This window comes from Sciurus carolinensis, chromosome 4, assembly GCF_902686445.1.
Source record: "Sciurus carolinensis chromosome 4, mSciCar1.2, whole genome shotgun sequence".
Lineage (NCBI taxonomy): Eukaryota > Metazoa > Chordata > Mammalia > Rodentia > Sciuridae > Sciurus > Sciurus carolinensis.
The window spans coordinates 167,403,775-167,429,804 of record NC_062216.1 but is presented as its reverse complement, the minus strand read 5'-3'; the positions used below and the strand labels follow the sequence as shown (position 1 = coordinate 167,429,804).

The following is a 26,030-nucleotide window of genomic DNA, read 5'->3' as shown; positions in this document are numbered from 1 at the left end:
AACTTATTTGATTATCCATTAAGTCACTTGCTCACTAGTTGTTCCTGAGTGCTCAGTGCTGAGGACTATACAAAGAAAGAAGGTTCCTGACTCATAGAGAGAGTACACTAATGAAAAGACTAATTTTTATGAAAACAAGAGAGCAAATTATTACATATTTATTTTATTAGTAGTGGGGTCTTGGATTGACCCTTGAAAACTAGAAATCCAAAAATGGCAGAGGAAGGGTAGCAGAGAGACAGCGCATTCAGAGGTCCAGAGGCTGGGAACAGAAAACAAAGAGAAGAGCAGCCTAGCGAAGACTGCGCCAGTGCAGGGTGGAAAGGCAGGGCTCTTCCTTCTTCCTTCTTCTTTTTAAACCACAGAAGCTACTTCTCTGAATAAAGCAGAGATAAGATCATGTAGGAGCAAATTTTTGTATCCTGCAAAATCACTGTAGTGGACACTTCTGGTATGCACAGAGGAAGGCATGCTTTTGTCCTACAAGGAAGGGAAGACTTTGTTACCTGATGCTTTGTTTGTATTTTTTATTTTCTGTATATTTTGATATCTCAAAAAATCTTTCTGGGAGAGAGTAACTGCTGCTCCTGGGGCTGGCCACCTTGCAGGGGTGGGAGCGGGTCTTTGATATGCAGACTACCTGATTTGTAGCCAGCCCTGGGGGGGGGGGGGTGTGCTGTTCCTCTGCCTTGATCATCCCAGGTCCTGGGACAGGCGACTGGGGCCCATTCCTGTAGTTTAGAGCCCATCAAGATTATTCCAACTGGTCAATCCTAAACCGGTTACCCAACCCTGTCCTGCCCTGCCCTGCCTTCCCTCAGAAATTTCAGTAACTGCCATAGTCCAAGCTCTTCTCTCATTCCAGTCTTCACCTTGGTGTTGTCTCCTGTGACCCTGAATGGCATGTGGTAACCCCCTTTCTAAAATCGGTAAGTGTAAACTTTCTTTTCTATAAGTCTTTCCTATGTTTCCTCCTGTGGCCACACCTGACTGACCATCCTGTGAGTACACAATTTGAATAGTCTTAACAACACCCTAAATAAAAACTGAACATCTCCAGGCCAGGCATGGTGGCAACACCTGAAATCCCAGCAGCTTAGGAGGCTGAGGCAGGATTGAAAGTTCAAAGCCAGCCTCAGCCTCTTAGTGAGACCCTGTCTCTAAATAAAATACAAAATAGGGCTGGGGATGCAGCTCAGCGGTTAAGTGCCTCTGAGTTCAGTCCCTGGTACCAAAATAAACAAACAAACAAACAAAAACCCTGAACATCTCCTCTAGAGTCTCTGGTAGACAGCCCTGCTCAACGGTTAAGTGCCTCTGAGTTCAGTCCCTGGTACCAAAACAAACAAACAAACAAAACCCCTGAACATTTCCTTGAGAGTCTCTGGTAGACAGCCCTGAAGAGGGGGTAGGCCAGTTGGCATAGAAGCCCAGAGTCCTTTGGTGAAGAAGGAAACAAAACTCCCAAGATTTGAAAACCAGCAAGTTTTTGTGGTTATTCTGATACCCTGACTCTGGTGAGTTTACCCAGAGGTGGGCAAAAGGGTTGGAAATCAGGGTTCAACTGAGGCCTGCAGTTCTGTGAGGAGGGCTAGTCAGTACAGCCCGATGCCAAAACTGGAAACTTGTCTGGTCCCGCCACTCTGACATGTCCTGCTTGAGGAACAGTGGCTGAGCATGCAAACGTGAACTAACAAGCTCTAATCTCAGACCTCACTTTGGGAGGACACTGCAAATTGCACAAGTACCTGGCCCCAAAAGAGCATCACCAGGTGCCCATGGAACTTCTGTAGGCCGGAGTTCACTTTCTCACTTACGCCGGAAGCATCAGTGTTTCCCAATCCTCCCTCTCCACCTGACAATAAAAAGAAGTCTGACTCCATATTTTAAGGGAAGTCGGGGTGTGGGACTTTCAGAAAGAGAGTTCATTGATCAGGGTTCCTTGGGTTGCAAGCCACATAAACTAGCCTGTTCAAGACCAGGAATTCATTGACTTAAGAAACTGAAAACTCAGAGGAAGGGCTGATCTCAGGCACAGGTGGAGCCAGGATCTTAAACTGCATCAGCAGCGCTTGCTTGCTCGTGCTGTCTCCTGCTTTGCTTGTTTCTTTGCTGCCATTGTTCTTGGAAAGGCAGTCCCAAGTGAATAGCTGAGGCAGCTCTCGCTACCATCCCACTATGTTAGAAACCCACTAGAAAAAGCATATATTTTTCATCATAGATTATTCATTCTGTGAAAATAAATGAAGACCACTCAAATGAGAACAGACAGAGGCCAGACTCAGTGGCACCTGCCTGTAATCGCAGCTACTTGGGAGGCTGAGGCAGGAGGATCGCAAGTTCGAGGCTAGCCTCAGCCACTTAGCGAGACTGTCTCAAAAAATAAAAAGGACTGGAGATGTAATTCAGTGGTGAAGCTGGTTCAATCCCCAGCATCTGACCCTTGAAAAAAGAGAGCAGACAGAGGCTATTTGCTTAGAGCTTGCAATAGCAAGAGAGTCTGTGACTATCATTTACTTTCAGTAGAGCCAAAGGCAGGTGGAAATGAGTTGTAGCAGAAAAATAGGATGGTTTCCAGTATGCTGAGTGGCAGGAGAGAGATTTCCAAACAATACTTAAGGTCTGGTGTGAAGTAGAACATAAAGTGATTACTGGGGCTGGGGCTGTAGCTCAGTTGGTGGAGTGCTTGCCTCACATGCACAAGGCCCTGGGTTTAATCCCCAGCACCAAAAAAAAAAAAAAAAAAGTGGTTATTGACAAAGTCCTGCAGCCTGGGAGAGAGAGTAGTGATTCATGAAGAGGAACAAAGAACAGTGGAAGACCAGGGCTTTCACCTGAGACGGTTATCATCTGAGCTTGCTAAGGTGGCCATAACAAAGCGCCACGCACTGCAGTAAACAACATTGAGAAACGCATTGTCTCAGAGTTCTGGAAGCCAGAAGTTCAAGATCAAACTTGGTTCCTTCTGAGGACTGTGAAAAATAGGTTTTATGCTTTTTCCCTAGCTTCTGGAGGGTACCTGCCATTCTTGGGCATTCCTGGACTTGTAGAAGAATCACCAGGATCTCTGCCTTCATTTTTCACATGACGTTCTTCCTGTGTGCACAGCTTTGTGTTCAAATTTCCCTTCTTATAAGGACATCACTCATACTGGAATAGGGTGATATCCTAACCCTGTACGAATTTAACTACATCTGCAAAGACCTTATTTCCAAATAAGGTTGTATTTTGAAGTTGGGAGTGGAGGACTTCAACAGGAATTTTGGGAATACACTGCTAAATCCAAAACATAAGAATCAGGTATAATCGGACGAGGGCCAAACACCAGGGTAAACAAGACACAATCTGAACTAAATACTTACTAGAGTCAGAAACATGGAAGTCAAAGGACTGGTGGTGCTGCTCCGTGACAGAGCACTTGCCAACAAGTGCCTGACGCCCTGGGTTCCAACACCAGGACGAAAGGAAAAGAAAAAACCAGCAACTTGGGAGCTGGGGCTGTGGCTCAGTGGTGGAGTGCTTGCCTGGCATGAGTGAGGCACTGGGCTCCATCCTCAGCACCACATGCAAATAAAGATTCATCCACAACTAAAAATTTATACAGGTTTTGAAGAAACGATAACGTAGTAGTCAAGACCTGGGGGAAGTATATCTCTAGGAAAAACAAAGAAGCGGAAATAGATGGTCCCTACCATCCCTTTCTAATTTTCCTGCTCAATAATTCTTCAAAGAGCAAAGAAAAAGCAAGAACAGAAAGTCTCAAGCTCAGAATAAAGAGTAGAGAGGACCATGAAGTAGACGGAGAGAGAAAGGCGAGGGCCAGCTTTCATGGAGAGGGATGGACCCTTGACACCCGCTGCAGCCAGTCCCGCCTCCGGCTGAGTGTGGCTTGTTTGATTGGATTCCTGCTGCACTTCAGGGTTCTAGTGTCCATTTCTCCATCATAATAACACTCTGGCTTTCTTTTAAAAAGTCACCTCTCTCCAGATCACTTCGTCTTTCCTGAGACACAGGATACTGAATGACAGTGGCAAGAGCATGATTTAGAGGTCATGCGGTGACGGCCCCGAGCAGGCTGTTCTTGCGGCTAGGCTGGAGGGTAGGCTGCAGAGTTGCTCAACTCCCAGCCATTCCCAGGCTGTTCTCTGGCCACCTGCCAACTCAGTGTCCTGGATGTCCATCTGATAAACTTCCCTCCACTTCAGCTAACCAGAGATGATGCTATTACTTGCCATCCAGAACTCTGACCAAGAAACCAACCTGCTTACCCCAAAAGTTGCTTCAGGGGACTGGAAACAGGAGGACTTGCTGAACCACGCTCACTGGGCATTCCTCATTATTGATACTCTTCATATTCTCTTCTCCACGGGTCTTCACTGTTTTAAAAGAAAGTTGTTCAAGAGACTATTTGTTGAGATTTACTTAGCTGAATATAGGAGGAAACTCCAAAGTAAAAGTGTCTGATGCACAATTGAGGTTTATTTTTCTGTCTTAGGAAAGAGAGCTGAAGCGAGGCAGTCCAGAGTTGCTGGGTGGCCCACTTGGTCATCAGGACCCCGGGTTTCTGCCTTTCTCATCTTAGCTCTTGACTTCCATCTTCAAGGGCAGCTCATGACTTAAGATGGCAGCTGGAACTCTAGCCAGAGAAGCAAAGTTGGGAGAAGAAAAATGAAAGGCAGAAGGGCAAAACGTTTTTAAAAACGTTCCCTCCAGCTGAGTCAGCTCCTGGGAAGCAGCAGCCCTCCCACACAGCACTTGTGCTTACAGCTCGTTGGCCATACTTATCTACCAAGACGGCAGGAAAATATAGTCTTTTGTTCCAGACAGGAGGCCCAGCCCAAATTTGGAGTTAGTTCTGTTATCAAGGAGGAAAGGGAGAAAAGGGATAATGGTTGGGGGTAAGCAACTAGCAGACTCTACCACAGTCTTCTTGTACTTTCTCATCTGTCATAAATATACTGAATGCCTTTTATATACTATGGCAAGTCATTTCAGATTTTGTACATGTCCTGGAGGGGTTGGTTAATGAACGTATCTGTTAGGATGCCTACAGCTGTAAGTAATTTAAAAAAACAAACCCTCAAAGTACCTACACCATGAGGAAATGTACTACAGCACTGTAAGAAGCCAGAAGTCAACCAGCCCCAGGGCTGTTAATCTAGCAGGGCCTATAAGGTTCTTCTCTTTACTTTTCCATCCTTCGTGTGCTGGTTTTAGTCTCCAAAATCTCCCCTTATGGTCAAAGATGGCAATAGCAGTTCCACCTTCATATCCTTTAAGAGAAAGACAAGGAAAACATTCTTTTAGAGGGCAGGAAACAGCTCACTCATGCGGCTGCATTCAGCCAGTGGACTTGCAGGAGGCTCTAAGATGTCCTCACCTATGTATCTGGGGTCTTCGCAGGGATGATCGAAAGGGTAGGGACCACTCTCCATATTGTCTGACACCATCTCTGCTTGTTTCCCATTGGCCAGAGCAAGTCACCACATCTAGAGACGGTGTGGAAGGGGACACCCAAGTGTTTGGATCCCAGGAAGTCTGGGTGCTTGGAGGTCATCAGCATAAGTGGTACTGGGTTAGACCCTTTGGGAGTAGGGAGAGTTTATCTTTCAAGAGTTTACAAAATGGTCAGGAACATGAGCACAAACTGTTAAAAAGTTAAGTAGCAATAAAAGATTTAAAGACTTAAATAACATCTCTAAGACAATGTAAGTGCGAAGTCAGGCACAGGGAGAAGAAAACTAACCCAGGCAGGCTAGTTGAATTTTGTCAAGAGGACTCACATGACAGTGAATGTTCCAGGTCTCAGGGTCAGGCTCCAGGGCTAGTCTTTAACATGTCTAGTGCCCAGTACCCACTAGTGTCTAGAAAGATGTCTCAGTCTGAGCTCATACAAGCTGCTAAGGAGAGGATTCCAGTATGACAGTGACAGTGAAGAACGGAACATAATGTCAGGCAGAGCAGATGTGGAAGAGGGTCCCGAATGAACAGCCCATGGCCTCAGGAAGCTAGTTTATGTGATGCGAAAGTTACTTGTGAAGAAAGTTGTCCAGTGAACATGCAATTAGAAGCCTGGGAGATCCAAGATGGCGGACTAGCAGGAGGTGGCATTCCTTGTCGCTCAGTGACTCGGATTCAAGCAGAGGAAATACTGGTTCTCTGTGAGGCAGCCGTTGCCACCCACCGATCCTCTGCTGTTTACCTCCCCCATTTGTCCACCATGATTGCCCGCCATCTGCCAGCACATCACCCACTTTTTGACCACCACGTATCATCGGCCATTTGCCCATTTGCCTGCCTCGTGCCTGCCCATCACCCCGCTGCTCACCACTGATCGTCTGCTGTTAGCCAGCAGGCTGCCTGCAGACCACCAGGGGATTGCCTGCTGCCCACTGTTGCCTGGAAGTTCATTGTCATAGTACCCACAGGTTTGGTTACATACAGCTGCCGCCATCTTGGGACATAGACTAGGGCCTGCAGGTTTGCTGCCACCACTGCCACCATCTCAGGGCACAGCTGCCTCAGTCTGGGGATACTGGTCAGAGCCTGGAGATTTATTGGGGTACCTGGAGACCTGGTTGCACCTGAGGTCTTTCTGCTAGATGTGCTAGTGGTGGTCATCTGGCTGCCTCTTTGCAGGGTCACTCCTTTGTGTGAGCGCATCCCTGGTGGTCTCCCTGCAAGTTGGAAGGGCACTGAGATCTTGGGACCGCAGCAAGGCAGAGCCTGGGGAAGCCGAAGCCCAGGTCCATCAGATTGTAGCTGGGTTTGCGTGGGTCAGTCTGGGACTGGCGAGCCTGTGAAAGCTGGAGACTAGGGGCAGTTCCCCAGGGGAGCACAGGTCGAAGAAACTGGAGAAAACCAGGCTCTCTCCAGCTCAGTGAGTCCTGAAGTAGGGGCCAGCTACAATGGGTGGCAAGACTGGAAGAGGGTGTGAGGGCATCTTGCAATTGGCTCGCCCACCCAACCAGTCCAGCACCCATCAGCCTGGAGTTAACATCAAACTTCAGAAAACCCCACCTATCAGCAGAGAAGGAAAGCTAAGAAAATTTTTGAAAATTAATGGAAGCAATCATTCAATTTTCCATTGAGACTTTCCTTCTTCTTCTTTTTTTTTTCATCCTCTCACACCTCTACCATCTTGAATCCAAATATTATTCATGTATCAATTTATTGAGGAATGGTATGTCTGGATAGTATATTAGTTTTGTTGTATATTCATATATTTTTAATTATTTTTAATCTATGTATTTTTTACTCACCCACCTGTCTCCCTGGACTCTCTTACTTCTCTCATGCTAACGGACAACCTCTATTGATTCCTCCCTCACTCTTACTATAAATTTTTACCTCTATCTTCTCTCCTCCCTTATAAACATCACATCTTACACTACTTCTGTTCCCTCATTGTTCATTATTTCAAACAGTAAACCCTTTTAAACAAATTTACTATTTATATCGAAGACAATAATCGACACCTCATTTCTGTTTATTGCAACAAAACTGTAGACACCTTAATAGGAGCCATTTGGTTTAAGGTGCTGTATTGTTTGCATTGGGTGCTGTTAACATTGGTGTCCCCCTTAAAGGTGAGGTACTGGAAGCTTCAGGAACACTACAAGACTACAGGGTAGAATCTGTACTGCCTCAGCTCCACACCACTAGATGAAAAGACAAAAAAGCATGAAAACAAGGGAACAAAGCACCTCAAACAAACCAAGATGCTCTAACAATAGAATCCATAGGCAACACAGGAGAAGAAATGTCAGAGAAGGAGCTGAGAAAATACATAGTTAGATTGATCTTTAAAATAAAAGATGGTATCGGAGAGAAAATACAAGAAGCGAAAGATCACTTCAATAAAGAGGCAGATATTATAAAAAGAAACCAAGCAGAAATCCTTGAAATGAAGGAAACAATAAACCAAATTAAAAATTCAATGGAAAGTATCACCAAGACTAGACCACTCGGAAGATAGCACCTCAGACAATGAAGACAAAATATATACCCTTGAAAATAAAGCTGACTGCACAGAGAAGATGGTAAGAAGCCATGAGCAGAACTTCCAATAAATACAGGATAACATGAAAAGACCAAATTTAAGATTTATTAGAATAGACAAAGGCATGGAGATACAAATCAAAGGAATGCACAATCTTTTCAATGACATAATATCAGAAAACTTCCTAAATCTAGAGAATGAAATGGAAAATCAACTACAAGAGGCTTACAGGACCCCAAATGTACAAAATTAAGCAGACCCACACCAAGGCACATTATAATCAGAATGACTAATTTACAGAATAAGGATAGAGATTTAAAGGCTGTGAGAGAAAAAAATCAAATTACATATAGGAAGAAACCAATTCAGATTTCAGCTGATTTCAGCTGATTTCTCAAACCAGATCCTCAACACCAAGAGGTCCTGGAACAACATATATCAAACTCTAAAATAAAATGGATGCCAATGGAGAATTTGATAACCAGAAAAATTAAGCTTTAGAATTGAAGATGAAAATAAAACCCTCTGTGATAAACAAAAGTAAAAAAAAATTCACAACTAGAAAACCTGTACTACAGAACATTCTCAGCAAAATATTCCATGAGGAGGAATTGAAAAAAAAAAAAAATTGAAAACCAGCAAAGGAAGGAAATACACTAAAGGAAAAGTCAATCAAAGGAGATACTAAGTCAAGTTAAAAACCAAAATAAACCAAATGACTGGAATGTAAATCATACCTCAGTAATAACCCTGGGGCTGGTGTTGTAGCTCAGTGGTAGAGCGCTTACTTAGCATGTGTGAGGCACTGGGTTCAATCCTCAGCATCACATAAAAATAAAAAAATAAATAAAATAAAGGTCCTTTGACAACTAAAAAATGTTTAAAAAAATAACCTTGAATGTTAATAGCCTAAACTTATCAATCAAAAGATTTGGATTGGCAGATTAGATTTTAAAAAAGGATGCAACAATATGCTATCTTCAAGAGACTCACCTCCTAGGAAAAGACATCCACAAACTGAAGAAAAAATTATCACTCACATGGGTTGCGTAAACAAGTAGGGGTTTCCATCCTTATATCGGACAAAGTGGACTTCAAACCAAGTTAGTCAGAAGGGACAAAGCAGGACATTTCATACTGCTTAAGGGAATCATACATCAACAAGAAGTAACAATCGTAAATATATATGCCCCAAACAAGGGAGCATCTACATATATCAAACAAACCCTTTTCAAATTCAAGAGCCAAATAGACCACAACATAATAATACTGAGTGACTTTAACACACCTCTCTCACCCACTGGATAGATCTTCCAAACAAAACTAAACAATGAAACTATAGAACTAAATAATACGATCAATGATTTAGACTTAACAGACATATATAAAGTATTTCATCCATCATCAGCAAATAATTTTCTTCTTAGCAGCACATGGATCCTTCTCTAAAATAGACTGTTATGCCACAAAGCAACGCTCAGCAATACAAAAGAATAGAAATACTACCCCACATTCTATCAGATCATAATGGAATGAAATTAGAAATCAATGATAAAATTAAAAATAGAAGCTACTCCAATACCTGGAGACTAAAAGCCATGCTATTGAATGATGCGTGGATAACAGAAGAAATCAGGGAGAAAATAAAAAATACTTAGAGGGAAATAAGAATACTAATACAACATATCAAAATCTCTGAGACACTATGAAAGTAGTGCTAAGAGGAAAGTTCATTGCATTGAGCTCATAAATTAAAAGAATAAAAAGTCAACAAATAAATGACCTAACATTACATCTCAAAGCCCTAGAAAAGAAAAACAAATCAACACCAAAAGCAGTAGAAGGCAGGAAATAATTAAAATCAGAGCTGAAATCAATGAAACTGAAACAAAAGAAACAATTGAAAAAATTGACAAAACAAAAAATTGGTTCTTTGAAAAAAATAAATAAAATGGATAAACCCATAGCTACACTAATGAGGAGAAAGAGAAACTCAAATTCTAAAATTTGTGATGAAAAAGGAAATATCACAATGGACACTACTGATATACAGAAGATAATTAGAAACTATTTTGAAAATTTATATTCAAATTAAATAGAAAATCTCTTAGTGACAAATTTCTATAGACATATCACCTACCCAATCTGAAGCAGGATGACATACACGATTTATTATTTATTTATTTAAAATATTTTTAGATGTAGATGGACACAATACCTTTTTTAAGATTTTTATGTGTTACTGAGGATCAAACCCAGTGCCTCACATGTGCTAGGCAAGCACTCTACCACTGAGCCACAACCCCAGCCTGACATATACAATTTAAATAGATCACTTTCAAGCAATGAAATAGAAGATGCCATCAAAAGTCTACCAATCAAGAAAAGCCAGGACTAGATGGATTCTCAGCTGAGTTCTAGAAGACCATCAAAGAATTAACACCAATACTCCTCAGATTATTCCATGAAATAGAAAAGGAGGGAACTCTTCCAAACTCATTCTATGAGACTAGTATCACCCTTATACCAAAATCAGACAAAGACACATCAAGGAAAGAAAACTTCAGACCAATATCCCTCATGAACATAGATGCAAAAATTCTCAATAAAATTCTGGCAAATAGCATACAAAAACATATTTAAAAGATAGTGCCCCCACAATCAAGTGGGGTTCATCCCTGGAATGCAAGGTTGGTTCAACATACAGAAATCAATAAACATAATACATCACATCAGTAGACTTAAAGACAAGAACCATATGATTACCTCAATAGATGCTGAAAAAACATTTGACAAAATATAGCACCTTGCCAGGTACAGTGCACGCACCTTTAATCCCAGCAGCTCAGGAGGCTGAGGCAGGAAGATTGTGAGTTCAAAACCAGCCTCAGCAAAAGCAAGGCACTAAGCAAATCAGTGAGACCCTGTTTCTAAATAAAATACAAACAGGACTGGGGATGTGGCTCAGTGGTTCGAGTGCTCCTGAGTTCAATCCCAAAAAAAACAAAAAACAAAAAAACAGCACTTCTTCATGTTCAAAACACTAGAAAACTAAGGATATTAGGAACATACCTTAACATTGTAAAAGCTATCTATGCTAAGCCAAAGCCAACATCATTCTGAATGGAGAAAATTGAAGCATTCCTCTAAAAATTGGAACAAGACAGGGATGCCCTCTTTCACCACTTCTATTCAACAATGTCCTTGAAACTCTTGCCAGAGCCATCAGACAGATGAAAGAAATTAAAGGGATATGAATAGGAAAAGAAGAACTCAGGTTATCACTATTGCTGATGACATGATTCTATAGTTAGAAGATCCAAAAATTCCACTAGAAAACTTCTAGAACTCATAAATGAATTCAGCAAAGTAGAAGGATATAAAATCAATACCCCTCAATCAAATGCATTTCTATACATAAGTGATGATCCACTGTAAGAGCAATTAGGAAAACTACCCCATTCACAATAGCCTCAAAAAAAAAAAAAAAAAAAAAAAAAAAAAAAAAAAAAAAAAAACCTTGGGATTCAATCTAACAAAAGAGGTGAAAGACCTCTACAATGAAAACTACAAAACACTAAAGAAAGAAATTGAAGAAGACCTTAGGAGATGACAGATCTCCCATGCCCTTGATAGGCAGAATTAATTTTGTCAAAATGGCTATACTACCAAAAGTATTATACAGATTTAATGCAATTCCTATTAAAATGCCAATGACATTCTTCATAGAACTAGAAAAAACAATTATGAAATTCATTTGGAAAAATAAGAGACCCAGAATAGCCAAAGCAATCCTTATCAGGAAGAGTGAAGCAGGAGGCATCACAATACCAGATCTCAAACTATACTACAGAACAACAGTAACAAAAACGGCATGGTATTGGGGACCAAAATAGACATGTAGACCAGTGGTACAAAATAGAAGACACAGAGACAACCCACATAATACAGTTATCTCTTACTAGACAAAGGCGCCAAAAACATACATTGGAAAAAAAGATGGTCTGTTCAACAAATGGTGCTGGGGAAAACTGGAAAGCCATATGTAATGAAATGAAATTAAACCTCTGTCTCTCACCTGGCACAAAAATCACTCAAAGTGGATCAAAGACAGGCACTAGAACAGAGACCCTGTGCCTACTAGAAGAAAAAGTGGCTCAGATCTTCACCATGTTGGCTTAGGACCTGACTTCCTTACAAGACTCCTAAAGCTTGAGAAGTAAAATTAAGAATCAATAAATGGGATGGATTCAACTAAAAAGCTTCTTCTCAGCAAAGGAAACAATTATGTGAAGACAGAGCCTACAGAATGGGAGAACATCTTTACAACACACACCTCAGACAGAGCACTAATCTCCAGGATATATAAGAACTCAAAAACTTAACGCCAGGAAAACAAATAACCCAACCAAATGGGCTAAGGAACTGAGCAGACACTTCACAGAAGAAGAAATACAGTCAACCAACAAACATATGAAAAAATGTTCATCATCTCTAGCAATAAGAGAAATGCAAATCAAAACTACTCTAGATTTCATCTCATTCTAGTCAGAATGGCAGTTATCAAGAATACAAGCAACAATAAATGTTGGAGAGGATGTGGGGAAAAGGTACACCTCATACATTGCTGGTGGGACTGCAGATTGGTGCAACCACTCTGGAAAGCAGTATGGAGATTCCTCAGAAAACTTGGAATGGACCCACCATTTGACCCAGCTATCCCACTCCTTGGTTTATACCCAAAGGACTTCAAATCAGCATACTGCAGTGACGTAGTCACATCAATTGAGCACAGCAGCTCAATTCACAGTTGCTAAACTATGGAACCAACCTAGATGCCCTTCAACAGATGATGAATAAAGAAATGTGGTACATATACACAATGGAATATTACTCAGCCTTAAAGAAGAATGAATTATTGCATTTGCAGGTAAGTGGATGGAACTAGAGAATATCATGCTAAGTGAAATCAGCCAATCCCAAAAAGCCAAAGGCCGAATGTTTTCTCTAATAAGTGGATGCTGATCCATAGGGGGGGAGGGAGGAGGGAAGAATGAAGGAACCTTGGATTGTGCAGAGGGGAGTGAGAGGAGGGGTGGGGCGGTGGGACGGGAAGGACGGTGGATGGGGATGGGACATTATCACCCTATGTACATGCATGATCACACTACTGGGTGTACTCAGCACCATGCACAGTCAGAGGAAGGAGAGGTCATGCTCCATTTGTGGTGCAATGTGTCAAAATGCATTCTCCTGTCATGTAGAACCAATTAGAAACAAATAAAAAGGAGAAGAAGCCCATGAAAACCTCCCAGGAGATGGAGCTACGGAAGCCAGATGGCGGAGACGATAAACCCGCATCGAGGGGCAAGTCAGGGAAGAGAGAGTGCTTGAGATCTTGGACGACAGATCAGATTTCCCAGCCTCACACAGCGGAGGAGGAAGCGAGGGAGAAAGGCTTGGCAGTCCCCATGAGGATCTAGCACGAGAAAGGACAGCCACAAGTCCAGACTGCAGGTGTCGGGTCGGGAAAGCCGGCATGCAGCCTGGCTGGTGGAGGGAATCTGAGCGGAGGGTCACTCGAGGTGCCAGAGAGGCGCAGAGAACCTAAGAAGGATAAGGAGGCGTATGCACCAAGTAAAGAAGAAGTGGAAGTCTTCGGGACAGTGAAGATACTCGCAAAGAAATTAGTCAGAGGGGAAAAATATAATACAGGTTAGTTTAGTGATAAATTTTGAGTATAATTTTTGATACCAGTATAAAATTCTGAAACTCATATATATGGTATATGAATCCTGTAAATGGCGATATGGTGTGTTTATGGGAAGAAAGCTCAGAATTTTCTGGCTCTGCTTTGTCTTTAGAACCCTGTCCACAAGGGGCACTTCTGGCCAGTACCTGAGTCGTAACAGTTTACGTCTGGGCAGGTGGGAAAGCAGGTTTCCTCCATGTTGCAGAATGAAGCCCTGCTTCCTGAAAAAATAAATAAATAAATAAAAGGCTGCTTGGGGAAAATCTTGAATGATTAATGGGCTCCTGCTACATGCATCCTCTTTCACTCATTCATATGTATATTTTAAATATATTATGAAGAATATAAGACACAACGGTATAAAAATAGTCAATACTTGTGAAGCATAGAGACCTTAAGGGGACAGTAAATCACCATGTCCCTAAATGCCCCTTTCCGATTCCCAAAATCTGCCCAAGTTAAGGGAACATGCCTGGGCTGGAACGTGCGGATACCTCTTACCTTGGAGGACACTGGCTTTGTCCTGTGCACGCTGGGAACCAGGCAAGCCAGCTCTGTAGAAGCTAACTTCTTGCATGTATGGCAGGACAGTTGCTCCTGGGGATGCTGGTCACACAAGCAGCCTGAGCAAGCCAATGTGGATAATACCACTGCTTCTGCAGCCTAACATATAACACCCCCCTCTTAGCGGCAACTGGTGCAGAGCTGAGGGCACCATGGAAAGGATACGTGCCACTTCTCCAGCTGGCCACCGTGGGAGGAAACGCCTTGAGGGACAGAGGTGGTATCTTCTCAGCCGGTCACCACTGGTCCCTTGTAAGCTTACTCAGGAAGTCCTATATCTTGCACGCCGTCTCGGGGTACTGTCTTTGGACTACCCACAGCCCTGGCACAAATGAGCAGTGGACGTCACATGAAGTAAAACTTCACCAATGCAGTTAAAGACCCCTGAACTTCCTCTAGGAGTAAACCACCTTCCCCACAGAATTGTTCATTCTCTAAATTCGTTGTCAAATGTCCCCGCGCCTGTCTTCCTTCTTACACTATATAGATATATGTATCTCTAATACAGAATTTTGCCTTGCCTTCAGCCACTATTGGGACACCAGGTACAATGGACACAGGTGTGACTAATCAAGACATGCCCAGGACATGGAGTTGCAGGAATAGTCACCCAAATAACCAGTTGCAATTGTGGTTAAGTCCTACAGAGCAAGGGTGCACCTGACCAGGTGCCCTGGGCATTCCCACTGTCTTGAGGAGGCATTCTGGACCCAGGTAATTCATGGTGGCTGTGGTCAACCTCTCCTCCACCTGCTTCCCCAAGTGTCTTCCCCACTCTGTGGCAAACAGCAAAAAGCCTGTCCTGAGCACCACAGATGACGAGTACTGCCAAAGGAGCCCCCTTCCTCCTCTCCCACTCCAACAGCTGCTCTGTGCTGTGACTGCAGCAGGCCTGCCGAACTGAACCGAAGCAGCTGCGTCCACATTAAAGCTCTGCACACTGCTTGACCTTGGCTGACTAGAACAGCCTGATGCTATCAATTTATTTTTATTTTTATTATTTGGAAGGTACTGGGGATTGAACCAAGGGCTTCATGCAAGCACTCCACCACTGAGCAACACTCCCCAGACCCTTTTTTAAATTTTTTTTTTTTTTCAGTCCTGGGGATTGAACCCAGGGCCTTGTGCTTGCAAGGCAAGCACTCTACCAGCTGAGCTATCTCCCCAGCCCCCCCTTTTTTAAATTTTTTATTGAGACAAGTTCTCACTAAGTTGCCCGAACATCAAACTTGCAATGCACCTGCCTCCGTCTCTCCACTAGCTGGGATTACAGGTGTGTGCCCCCACACCAGATTGTGATGCTACCAATTTTTGACCCAAACTGGGTTCTTTTCCCTCTTGGAGTCATGGGCTCAATAACAAAACCAAGAGCCTCCCGTGCAAATAAAGGAGAAACCAGGAGAAGCGACTCTCAGCTTCTCCCTGAAGGGTGAGGGTACATTTCAAGAGTGAGGGGCCAGTTGCAGTGGTACAACTGTAATCCCAGTAACTCAGGGGCTTGAGACAGGAGGATCACAAGTTCAAGGTCTCAGCAATTTAGTAAGACCTTGTCTCAAAATTTAAAAAAAAAAAAAAAAATGATTAAAAAGGGGATACGGCTCAGTGGTAAAGTATCCCTGGGATAAACCCCCAATACCAAAATAAATAAATTAAAATAAAACAAAGAGTGAGGGAAGAAAGGGGCATACTTTAGTTACAAGTAGGATTATTTATGACTTCTTGGGGAGGGGGCTTTCTTTCCATCCTTGTATGAGCCTGTTGCACTCAGGGTCAGAGGCTGACTCTACCACCATGTACCGGGCAGGGCCTGTATATCACAGTGAGCTAGTTGGCAGTGGATGTGGGGTGAACAGCGGGTCCACATGGTCCTTTATGTCTGAAACCAACTCGTTTTGCCTGGTTCCATTTTGTACCTGTCTTCACAACAGCAGCCAAGGTCCTGGAAGTCTGCATGCTGGCCCGCTGGATGTCTAGTCTGGAAAAGCAAGGAGGACTGCTTTTCTGGATTTGAGAGGGTGTTAGCCTGGTGACAGGGACTGTGGAGAGATGGAATGTCTTAGGTCAAGAGCCAACATTGCCCTGGGTCATGTGAGGCTCCTGAGTAGCCATTTGTCTTCATTTCTGTATCTGACCTAACATTCTCAGGACTGATGAATAAGTTTCTTGAATATAGATATGGCTAAGCTTAGCAGACCCCAAGCCCCACCAAACCTAACGCTGAGCCTGCTGTGGTGTCCTAGCCTTGCTGCAGCGGCCTACCTGATGCTCCTGGTGTAGTTGGTAAATGTATTAATTTATGACTTGTTCTGTGACTATAAAAGTTCATAAAACCTCTTCCCATGAATATGGAACATGGAACAAACATGTCATTCAAAGTAACTTGAATCTGTGTCCCCAGGGTAACTATTTTATGTGGACACTCTCACATACTCTGAGCAATAGCTAGTTCCAAGGGGAACCACAGTACCCCCGCAAATTCTCACACATGCCTGGACTCACATATTTATACAAGAGCCAAGTCCTCCCTCTGACTCTGCCTCATTTCCACCCAGTACCAGTCTGAACTGCCCCCAGATCAGGGGAGTGGGTGTGAGTGTGGTGGGTGGATTTGTTTGGCACAGTCCTTCCTCAGAGATAACCCTCCAAATATGTGCAAACTCTCTTTTGTGTCTGTGATCAAAATTATTCAAACACCACACTTCACTTCTCGTGATGGAACATCCTAGAGACACCAGCTGGTGTTCACCTGACCTGTCGGTGTTTGCGCTCTTCGTCCTCACGTACTGATTTTTGGTGCCAGCCTGTCCTTGTTCACATTGCAGTGGTCTCCCCTCATCTGTGGGGCGTCCATTCCAAGACTCCCAATGGATGCCTGAAACTACGGGGGTACTGAACCCTCAATTTACTGTTTCCTCTCGATACACATACCGATCATGAGGAAGCGTGATTTTTAAATTAGGTACTCTAACAACAATAATAAACAGAACACTTATTTTAAAGTAGAAAAACAAAGAACAGAACAATTATAACAATATACTATAAAATAAATTGCCAAGATCATTACTCCTGTGCACTATTGTTAAGTAAAATAAGGGTTACTAGGACGCAGTGGTGTGATACCATGACAGATAACTGAGACGACTACAAAGTGACTGTCAGGTGCGTGGTACATACAGAATGGACGACTGGACAAAGAGCTGGTTCACACCTGGCAGGGCAGAGCAGGATGGCATGAGATTTCATCACACTAGATGAAATCTAGAACTTAGGAACTGTTTATTTCTGGAATTTTCTACAATTGACCATGGGTAACTGAATCCATGGCCAGAAAACCCTTGACGAGTGGGGGCTACTGTGTTACATATGTATTTCTAAAGTATAATTGATTATGACAAGACACTTTATGAACAGTTCTCCTCTCCATTCTCTTCCTCAGCAGGTCGCTGCCAACTCTGTTGCTCTCCATTTGGTCCCTGTCGGATCAACACCCCTTTTTCTCCCTGGGGAACACAAAGGAATCTCTGGAAACCAGGAAACTGCCCTTCTGACTCCTTCTTAGCTACTAAGGAATCAGTGTTAGCCCGAAACTCCTCTCCGCATTCCTGTCTGTGAAGGCAAACTTTTCCCAATCCCCTGCTCTTCAGGAAAGAGAAAGACTTGTGATCTAAGGCCAAGAGCAAGCCCTCCCTGCAGCAAGGCAGGGGACTGTCAGGGCCTCCCCAGCACCAGAAACCAGTTACACAGTGTTAACCTGGAGCCCTGCAGGTGATGGAGCAGAGGGGCCTGGCTACAATGATTGACCCCCACAGTTAGCATGGGTCAGTTCTCTGGCTTCTCTAGAACAGAAAATGGATCTGCTCACTCTGCCTTTGGCCAGTCCATGCCTGTGATAAGTCGTTTCTATTCTAGCAGCCAGGCAGGAGTCAGTGAAGTCAGCCGGGTGTGGACTTCAGCTACTGGACAACCCAGGGACTCACTGCAGCCTGGGCCACAGAGGGTGTAGCGGGCGGCAGTGTAGGTATGAGGCAGGATGGAGAAACCAGGGAACGAGGAATCTAAAGAAGGCTTCACCCATGTCTTCCGACTTGCTGAACATCTGTTTTTCTTTTATAGGCCGGGAACCAGCTCTGGCTGCATCCCACTGTCCATGTTCTCCAGTGGAGTCCATCTTGCAGTGGGCCTTGGCACTCCAGGGCTACGAGTGGTGCCTCCGTTAAGCAAACCCTCTACCACGTGCTAGTGGCAGTACTAGTTCTATGGAACAGAAATCAGGGACCCCAGCACTTAAAGGCAGCTAGGATATCATAACAATGTTTTCTGTCAGCAAAAAAAGCTTTTGTTGTCCTACCCAGGTCCATTGTCCCTGGTGTGGTGGCTCATGCTTGTAATCCCATCTACTCGGAGACTGAGGCAAGAGGATTGCAAGTTCCAGGTCAGCCTCAGCAACTCAGCAAGATCCTGTCTCAAAAAATAAAATGGGCTGGGGATGCAACTCAGTGGTAGAGCACACTGGATTCAACCCCAGTGCAAAATTAAAAAAAAAAAAAAAAAAATCCATTGCTGAGGCAAAGGGCAGGGTGGCTGTGTCATCCTGTGCTTCCGCGCGTGCCAGAGAGAGACCATGCTTCGTGTGACTGCAGGATTTGTCACACCTTGTTAATTATAATCCCCCTTCTGATTCAGTCCTTGAGATGTATTAACAGTGCATCTTCATGCTTGTGAGTCATTCTGCCATTTTAATTATGAATATTTTCATCCCCAGTGAGCTGTGTAGTCTGAACCTCTTCTTACCTTGGTTGTGTGGTGTGTGTGTGTGTGTGTGTGTGTGTGTATAAGAGCTTCTCAGTTACCTATGAGAACTGAAAAAATGTTTTCCGATGGGAAGTTATTAATGCCTCTCAATGCCAATGGATGGAAAATCACTTTTGAATCAATTTGTTTTGGAGGGGTGGTCCTGTGACCAAACTCAGGGCCTTCTCACATGCCAGGCAAGTGCTTTAACTCTGAGCTACACCTCCTCTCCAAGTCAGCCTGTTTTTTAGCATGGAGAGGGACTAACCAAAATCACAGAAGTTGGGAACATTTAAAAATGTGCGTGAGGAATAGAGAAGAGCGGAGATTTGCTGAAGCATGGGCTGCGAGAGGTTGAGGCCAGATTGTGGAAGGCCTGAATGGCAAACTATGGAATTTATCAGAGCTGAGTTGCAGGTCATGGGGCCACAGAATGTTCTCAAGCAACCCCCATCATGAGCCTCTTTTATTTTTTATTTATTTATTTATTTTTTTATTTTGCGATAGGGTCTCGCTAAGCTGCCCAGGCTGGCCTGAAACTTGTGATCCTCCTGCCTCGGTCTCCTGAGTGGCTGGGCTACAGGTGTGTGCCACAGCCCGGGGCTTAGGAAGTACATTTTTAAAAAACTTTTTAGTTGTAGATGGACACAATACCTTTATTTATTTATTTTATGTGGTGCTGAGGATCAAACCCAGCCTCACACACATGAGGCAAGTGCTCTATCACTGAGTCACAACCCCAGCCCCTAGAAGTACATTTTTATTGGAAATGCCATTCTTATAAAAAAAAAAAGGGGGGGGGGTGGAATTAAGAAACAATAGGTCCTGTATCCATAGACTTACTTTTGACTATTTTTTCCTTCCAATTTTAAAGCTGTGAGAAATATTGATCAAATAATTTAGTAAGTGGGATTAGAATGAGAGTTGTTGTAGTTATGTCACTCAATTCTCCAATCTTCCAATTTATATGCCAAAAATTCAGTATTCTATTTTAAGAAGTTATTTCTAATCTATCTGCTGAAAATCCACATGATCCTCCTTCCATTTTGTTGGGAACAAAGAACTGGAATACTTATTACAAAAGAATGTCACCAACTACTTAGAATCATTCTTTCCCGTCAATACTGTGTTTTATCTCTGTATGTGGCCCTTTGGAGACTATTATACCCATGACGAAACCCAACAGTTGAGATTTTGAGTAGAACAAAAATACTTTTGTAAAGTGGGAGGGTGCAATTGTGAACAAATTTCTGAGTCATATCAATTTCAGAAAAGGGAATATATGAACGCTTCTAAGCTCCAGGGCTGGGAACCTAGAACATCTGCCTAGCATAGGAGAGGCACTTTCTATCCTTAGTGCCATTAAAAAGAAAAGTTCAAGTTCTAGAAACAGATTCCCAAAGGCTCTCTGTTCCCTACACGCCCTTGTGTCCCGCAGTTTGATGTTTCTGCTTTAGGGTGGCCTTGTTGACTAAGTACATCATTATGCCTGTACCTCAGGTATAATGAATCAAGATACCAGAACCAACAAGGGTCCATTAAGATAGAATCAGGGGCACCCACACCTCACATTCAGTGAGCTTAAATGACTAAAATTGCAGAATTGTGGAAAATGCATAGATATATGTCCGGAATTTGATGGTTCACAGTAAAAATAGCTTAAAAACAAAAGCTCTGCTTTAAAACCTAAACAAAAGGAGTCATTCTCTTAGTGGTTGAAAGTTAAGTCTTGAGTATAAATTGTATTGCTCTAATAATAAACAATAAATAATGGCAGTGGTGTTGGTAGGTGGAGTCTTCAAAAGGCAAAAGACATCTGCAGAAAACCACGATCCAAAGAACAAGATTGATTCTCTGATGCCGCAGGGAGGTCATGCAGCCGAGCAATCCCACAGAACTGGGTCTCAGTTTGGTTCTCAGTATGACCCCAGAGAGACAGGGCAGTGTCTGGAGATGCTTTTGTTGCCATGACTCGGGAGAGGTGGAAGATTCCACTGGCACCTAGAGCGTAGAGGCCAGGGATGCTGCTAAACGTCTTATGATGCCTGGGATATCCCTCCACCCAAGAAATCGTCCATCCCAAATGTCAACAGTGAAATGTCAAAACCTTGCGGAGCTGGGCATGGCACAACATCGGTAATCCCAGTGGCCTGGGAGGCTGAGGCAGGAGGATCACAAGTTCAAAGCCAGCCCCAGCAATTTAGGTGAGGTCCTAATCAACTCTGTGAGACCCTGACTCTCATACAATAATAAAAAGGGGCTGGGGATGTGGGTCAGTGGTTAAGCACCCCCAGGTTCAATCCCCAGTACCAGAACGAAACAAAACAAAACCCACCTTGCAGGGCAGCTGAGTTTGAGTCCTGGGTATGCCATTTGTTAACTGTGTGACCTTGGACTAGCTACTTACCTTCCTGAGGCTCAGCATTCTCATCTGCATAGTGGACAGATGGTAACTGTTACATGGTTGAATGGGCATCACTCTTAGTGGTATTTGATTCCACCTTGTGAGGGGCTGTTACTGCTTTACATAAACTCAAATAATGAAGATAAAACTCATAGCCATATTCCGGAACGTAGTAAGCAGGAGCATTCAACTGTCAGTTCTCATGTCACAAAATAAAGTTGAATTGAGCTAAGGGTGTTTTCACTGTTCCCCACCAGCTCTGGCCATTACCTGACACTCCCCAGGATCTCCCACCGCCTTACCCAAGGGAACACTTGCCCTGTGTTCAGAAAAACCAATAAACTTCACCATCTTTGAACTGAAAAGAATGTGAATGCAGGGGCTATGGCTCAGTGGAGCCCTTGCCTAGCATGTGAGCCACTGAGTTAGATCTTAGCACCGCATATAAACATAATAAAATAAAGGTCCATGGACAATTAAAAAAATTTTTTTTAAAAAGGAATGTTGAATGCATTCTTTGGATTCACTTCATAGTCAAAACTTGTCTACCAGAGGGAAAACTTAACACTCATTTTATTGGAAGGTGGGAATAATCAAATAATGACAAATATGTATTACCTACTGTGATGTTTTATGAGGACAAGAGAGTTATGAGATACTGTAAGAAGGGACCTGATCTAGTACCAAATATTAATTAATCCCCAGTGGCAAAGTACAGGGAGGGTTTCAGTGGGCCTACCTTTCTAAGTCATTTATTGTCATATAGGGAGCCTCACGTTTAATTACATGATATATGAGAAGAGTAGGCCAACCGGTCCAAATAACGCCCTCTGCCTATCACATTCATACTGGTGCTTAGTCTTCATCGCCCTTGTCTCTTCTTCCTTCACTTCCACTTAGCAGCAAATCACTGGCTCCACTTTTACAAGCAATAACTTTCCCCTAACCCATCACTACTAATCTGCACCAAGCTCCCTCTTCTTTGGATTACTGCACTTGCCTCCTAGTTAATTCTCAATTTACTCTCTATATTGCAGTCATAGGGGATGTTCTTTGTTACCGCCTAAAACCTTCCAGAGATTTCCACCTTATTCAAAAGATCAAGTTGTTCAGAGGGGCCCCAAATCCATAAGGTAGCCCTCTCCTGCCTTTTCTCCATGCTGTACTGTAGGCACCCTCCGCGTCCAGGCCTTTGCACTTGTTCTTTCCGCAAGGTCAGCTCCCTCACTTCAGGCCTCGGCCTGAATGTCACTCGCTCCGGAGGCCTGTCCAGAACGCACCAGGTGGGCTTCCTCACAGAACTACACATGTTCTGGCTCTACTCTACTCTCTAGCTCTTTTCCCTTGTTTTTCTTTTTAAACATTTTTTTGTTAGCAACTGCCTGAAATTACTGTTTACCACCTGACACACACGGGTAAACTTATGGTGCTGAACTTGCTGCTTCAGCTCTGGGCCTGAGCCTAGCACAGTGCCTGGCCCTCCAGCCATCCAACCTTTGTTCCGTGAATCCCCACTGTCGCAAGTGACACCCGGAAGGCCCCGCACGAAGCTCCTTTCCTTATGGCACTTTTCAACAGTCTGGGAAACGCTCAGGCCGGAGAGGCCTCACGACTCCCTTCACCCATCTGCAGAAATAAGCGAACTTGAGATGCGCAGGTCCCAAGGGCCCTGGGGCCACTTGGCCAAGCCTGCGAGCCTTGCAAGTGCAGGAGCGCGGGAGCCGGTCCAGGGGGGCCGAGCTCCGGCCGGCGCAGGCTCTGGGCCGCCGGGCAGCCTCCTGCTCTCCGGAGCCTGAGGCCCGGGAGGAGCGCGGCTCATGGCGGCCGCCGAGGGCCCCGGGCAGGTTCTGCTTGTTGGCTCTCAGCTGTGCTCAGTCGGGGCGGTGCCGCGCGCTCCAGCAGGCACCTCGGCGAGGACCCAAGGAAGTGGAGTGCCCTAACCTAGCTGGGACGTCGCCGCCGGCCACCTCGCTTTAGAATGGGACCCGGCGCGTCCATCATGGCTGCCGGCGACGGCGCAGCGAGGGGTAACTGAAAGGAAATGGCGCCGGGGCGCGCGGCCAGGCTCGGCCGGCCCACGGCGGCGAGGCAGAGGGCCGCCAGGGCCCCTAGGAATGCCAGCCAGGGGCCTGAAGATCCTGCTGGCTTCTGGCGCCGCAGACTCTGAAACTTGGCTACAACGTGGAGGACGGTTATTGTCTCTGCAAAGCAGCTCGCACAAGCAGGCCTCAAGTTCCGTCCTGCGGCCGGAACCCGGCAAAATCCTCTATTCTCTAAACAGAATGCGCTACGCATACTGCGCATCTTCGCAATAGTGGGCCGGGTAACGACGTAAAGAATGTTACGTCGCGCCGGAGGCTCTTCCCCCACCCCACTCCACGTTCGGGTTCAGTTGGCGCGAGAGCTCTACGCCCTCTCCGTACTTTGTTTTCTTATCCCAACCGCAGAAAGCGCCCATCTCCGCAACTGACGTAAAACGCTTCTAAGAATCACCGTAGTACCCCGCGGGCCCCCTCGGGCTATTCCGAGACGCTGTTTACGTATCGTCTCCGACGTACGTAGCGTTAAGTTGGAGCAGCCTCAGCGGCGGCCGCCATTTTGTGCAGTCGCTGGGAAGGAAGGAGACGCCTGAACCGCGGCACTGCCGGGTTTGAGCGTAGCCAAACCTACCCACCGTTTTTATAACCCCGATTCTCTGTGTTTTGCTCCCGTCTCCGACGAGAGAGGCGGCGACGGTGGCGTCTGCGACGGGAGACAGCGCGTCGGAGCGAGAGAGCGCCGCGCCTGCCGCCGCCCCAACAGCGGAGGCGCCGCCGCCATCGGTCGTGACCAGACCGGAGCCGCAGGCCCTCCCGAGCCCGGCCATCCGTGCCCCGCTCCCAGATCTCTACCCATTTGGGACCATGCGCGGAGGCGGCTTTGGGGACCGGGACCGGGACCGGGATCGCGGAGGGTAAGGGGAGGCCGGAGAGCGGAAGGGCAGGCCGCGCGCGCGCGCGCGCAGGGCGGGGGACGCGGCTCCCGAGGCGGCGGCGGCCCGGAGCGCGGGCTTGGCCTCGGGGTCGCCGGGGCCCGGGGGCGGCGGCTCGGCCTCGCGGGCGGCCGTTGTGGCGGCCCGGCCCCGCCCCGGGGGGCGGCGGGAGGGGCGCGCGGCCCCGGCCGGCCTCGCCCGCTTCCCGGCCCCGGGCCGGGCCGCTGGCGAGTCATTTGATCTCCAGGCCGCAGCCTTCACCTGGAAGGAGCGCGAGTGGATGTCTCTTTCGGCCGAGGGGGAGCCGAGCGCGGAGGGCCTCCTTCGGGTTACGTCTGCAGCGATCCCTGGCGATGGCCCCGGAGTCTTAAAAAACTCTTTTCTCCTGGTTTTTGTTTTTGCACCCAGGGTCTCGCGCAGGCTAGGCAGGCCTTCGACCCCTGGGCTACACCCAGCTTGAATAATTGAGTGGAAGCTTTGGAATGTAAAGCAGTGGACTTAGTTGGTATCAAAACGAATAGTGTTCGGGGAGGGGAGAGTTGGGGTGCGGTTTCGGACTTTTAATTGTTTAGTGTGCCTGCGATCCGATCTTTTTTTCTTTCATTTAATGTACTGCAACATTAACTTCCCGGCCTAATAGGAAGTTTTTGATGTGGTAATACCATGGTTGCAACATGGATGTTGGACTTCATTTTGGGACTAAATCTCAAGTCCTCAGATACTGAGATTCAGATCTTTCATAAGTTTACTAAACGACTACGTTGCTTAAGAGATTCAGGTATTTGTGCAGTCACCTATTTATTTTTAAAGTGACATTTCTGGATAAAAGCAGTGTGACTTCAGGCAAGATCCTTTTGTGACCCTCTTGTTTCTTCATCTGAAGGAAAGAGTAATGCCTTCCCTTTGTTTTGTTCTCAGGAATTAAGAAAGGATTTGTGCAGTGAGGTAGTCTTGCTGTAGTAACTGTTCTGTTCATGATATTCTTTACAGACATTTTTGTCTTTCTGGTTCAAATGCACAACTACCAGCCTTGGTTTCAGGCACCTCAGTTATCACTTAATAAACAAAATAAAAATCTTTTCAATTAAAGTATTGCTCTTAGTGTCCAATTTGAAGGGAAGGGCTAGACTAGAATATTTGCCTAGCGTTTCACAGTTTAGCTAAGTTCAAAAGTGAATTTCAATACCACCACTTAGAAAAACATCTAGGAAAGTTGAAGGAGATCCAGTATTCCTCTCTAAGCTTCCTTGCACATGCGCCCCAAGGTCCATGTACAGAAATGGTTTTTTTACCAATATTGTTCCTGTCAACAGGATATTGGAAACAAATGTCTGGGTAAATTGTGGGTGCTCATATTTGAATTTAGTACAGTAGTGGAAAAGAAAAAACTTGGTCCAACTTGGATGACTCAAACATTTTGAGCTAAAAGCTAAAGTTGTAGTAAGACACAGGTTTAAGAGTACATACAAATATGACAAAACTATAACTGGGGGAAGGGTTGTGAATATAGATCAGTTGGTAGAGAAATTGCCTCGCAAGCAGGAGG

The 26,030-nt window shown here is 45.0% G+C and overlaps 1 protein-coding gene and 1 long non-coding RNA gene across 5 annotated transcripts in view; one reads left to right on the top strand and one right to left on the bottom strand.

Moving 5' to 3' along the window:
- Positions 1 to 134: 134 nt before the first annotated feature.
- Positions 135 to 24,976, bottom strand: LOC124981901 (uncharacterized). Of its 4 annotated transcripts, XR_007108124.1 has the most exons (8): positions 24,746 to 24,976; positions 16,232 to 16,354; positions 14,256 to 14,640; positions 13,901 to 13,975; positions 5,381 to 5,489; positions 5,090 to 5,273; positions 4,261 to 4,636; positions 135 to 480 (listed from the first exon to the last, which is right to left on the bottom strand). It is a non-coding gene; the product is annotated as an uncharacterized LOC124981901 (long non-coding RNA). The 4 variants fall into 4 exon arrangements; XR_007108123.1 differs by lacking the exon at positions 135 to 480 and having other exon boundaries at positions 2,759 to 4,636; XR_007108125.1 differs by lacking the exon at positions 135 to 480 and having other exon boundaries at positions 2,759 to 4,636; positions 5,094 to 5,273.
- Ddx17 (DEAD-box helicase 17) overlaps positions 24,021 to 26,030 on the top strand; it is an 18,996-nt gene continuing 16,986 nt past the window's right edge. Inside the window, 1 exon segment of the mRNA XM_047547945.1 lies at positions 24,021 to 24,466. Within this exon segment, the coding sequence (XP_047403901.1) occupies positions 24,417 to 24,466 (50 nt within the window). The 5' untranslated portion in view covers positions 24,021 to 24,416.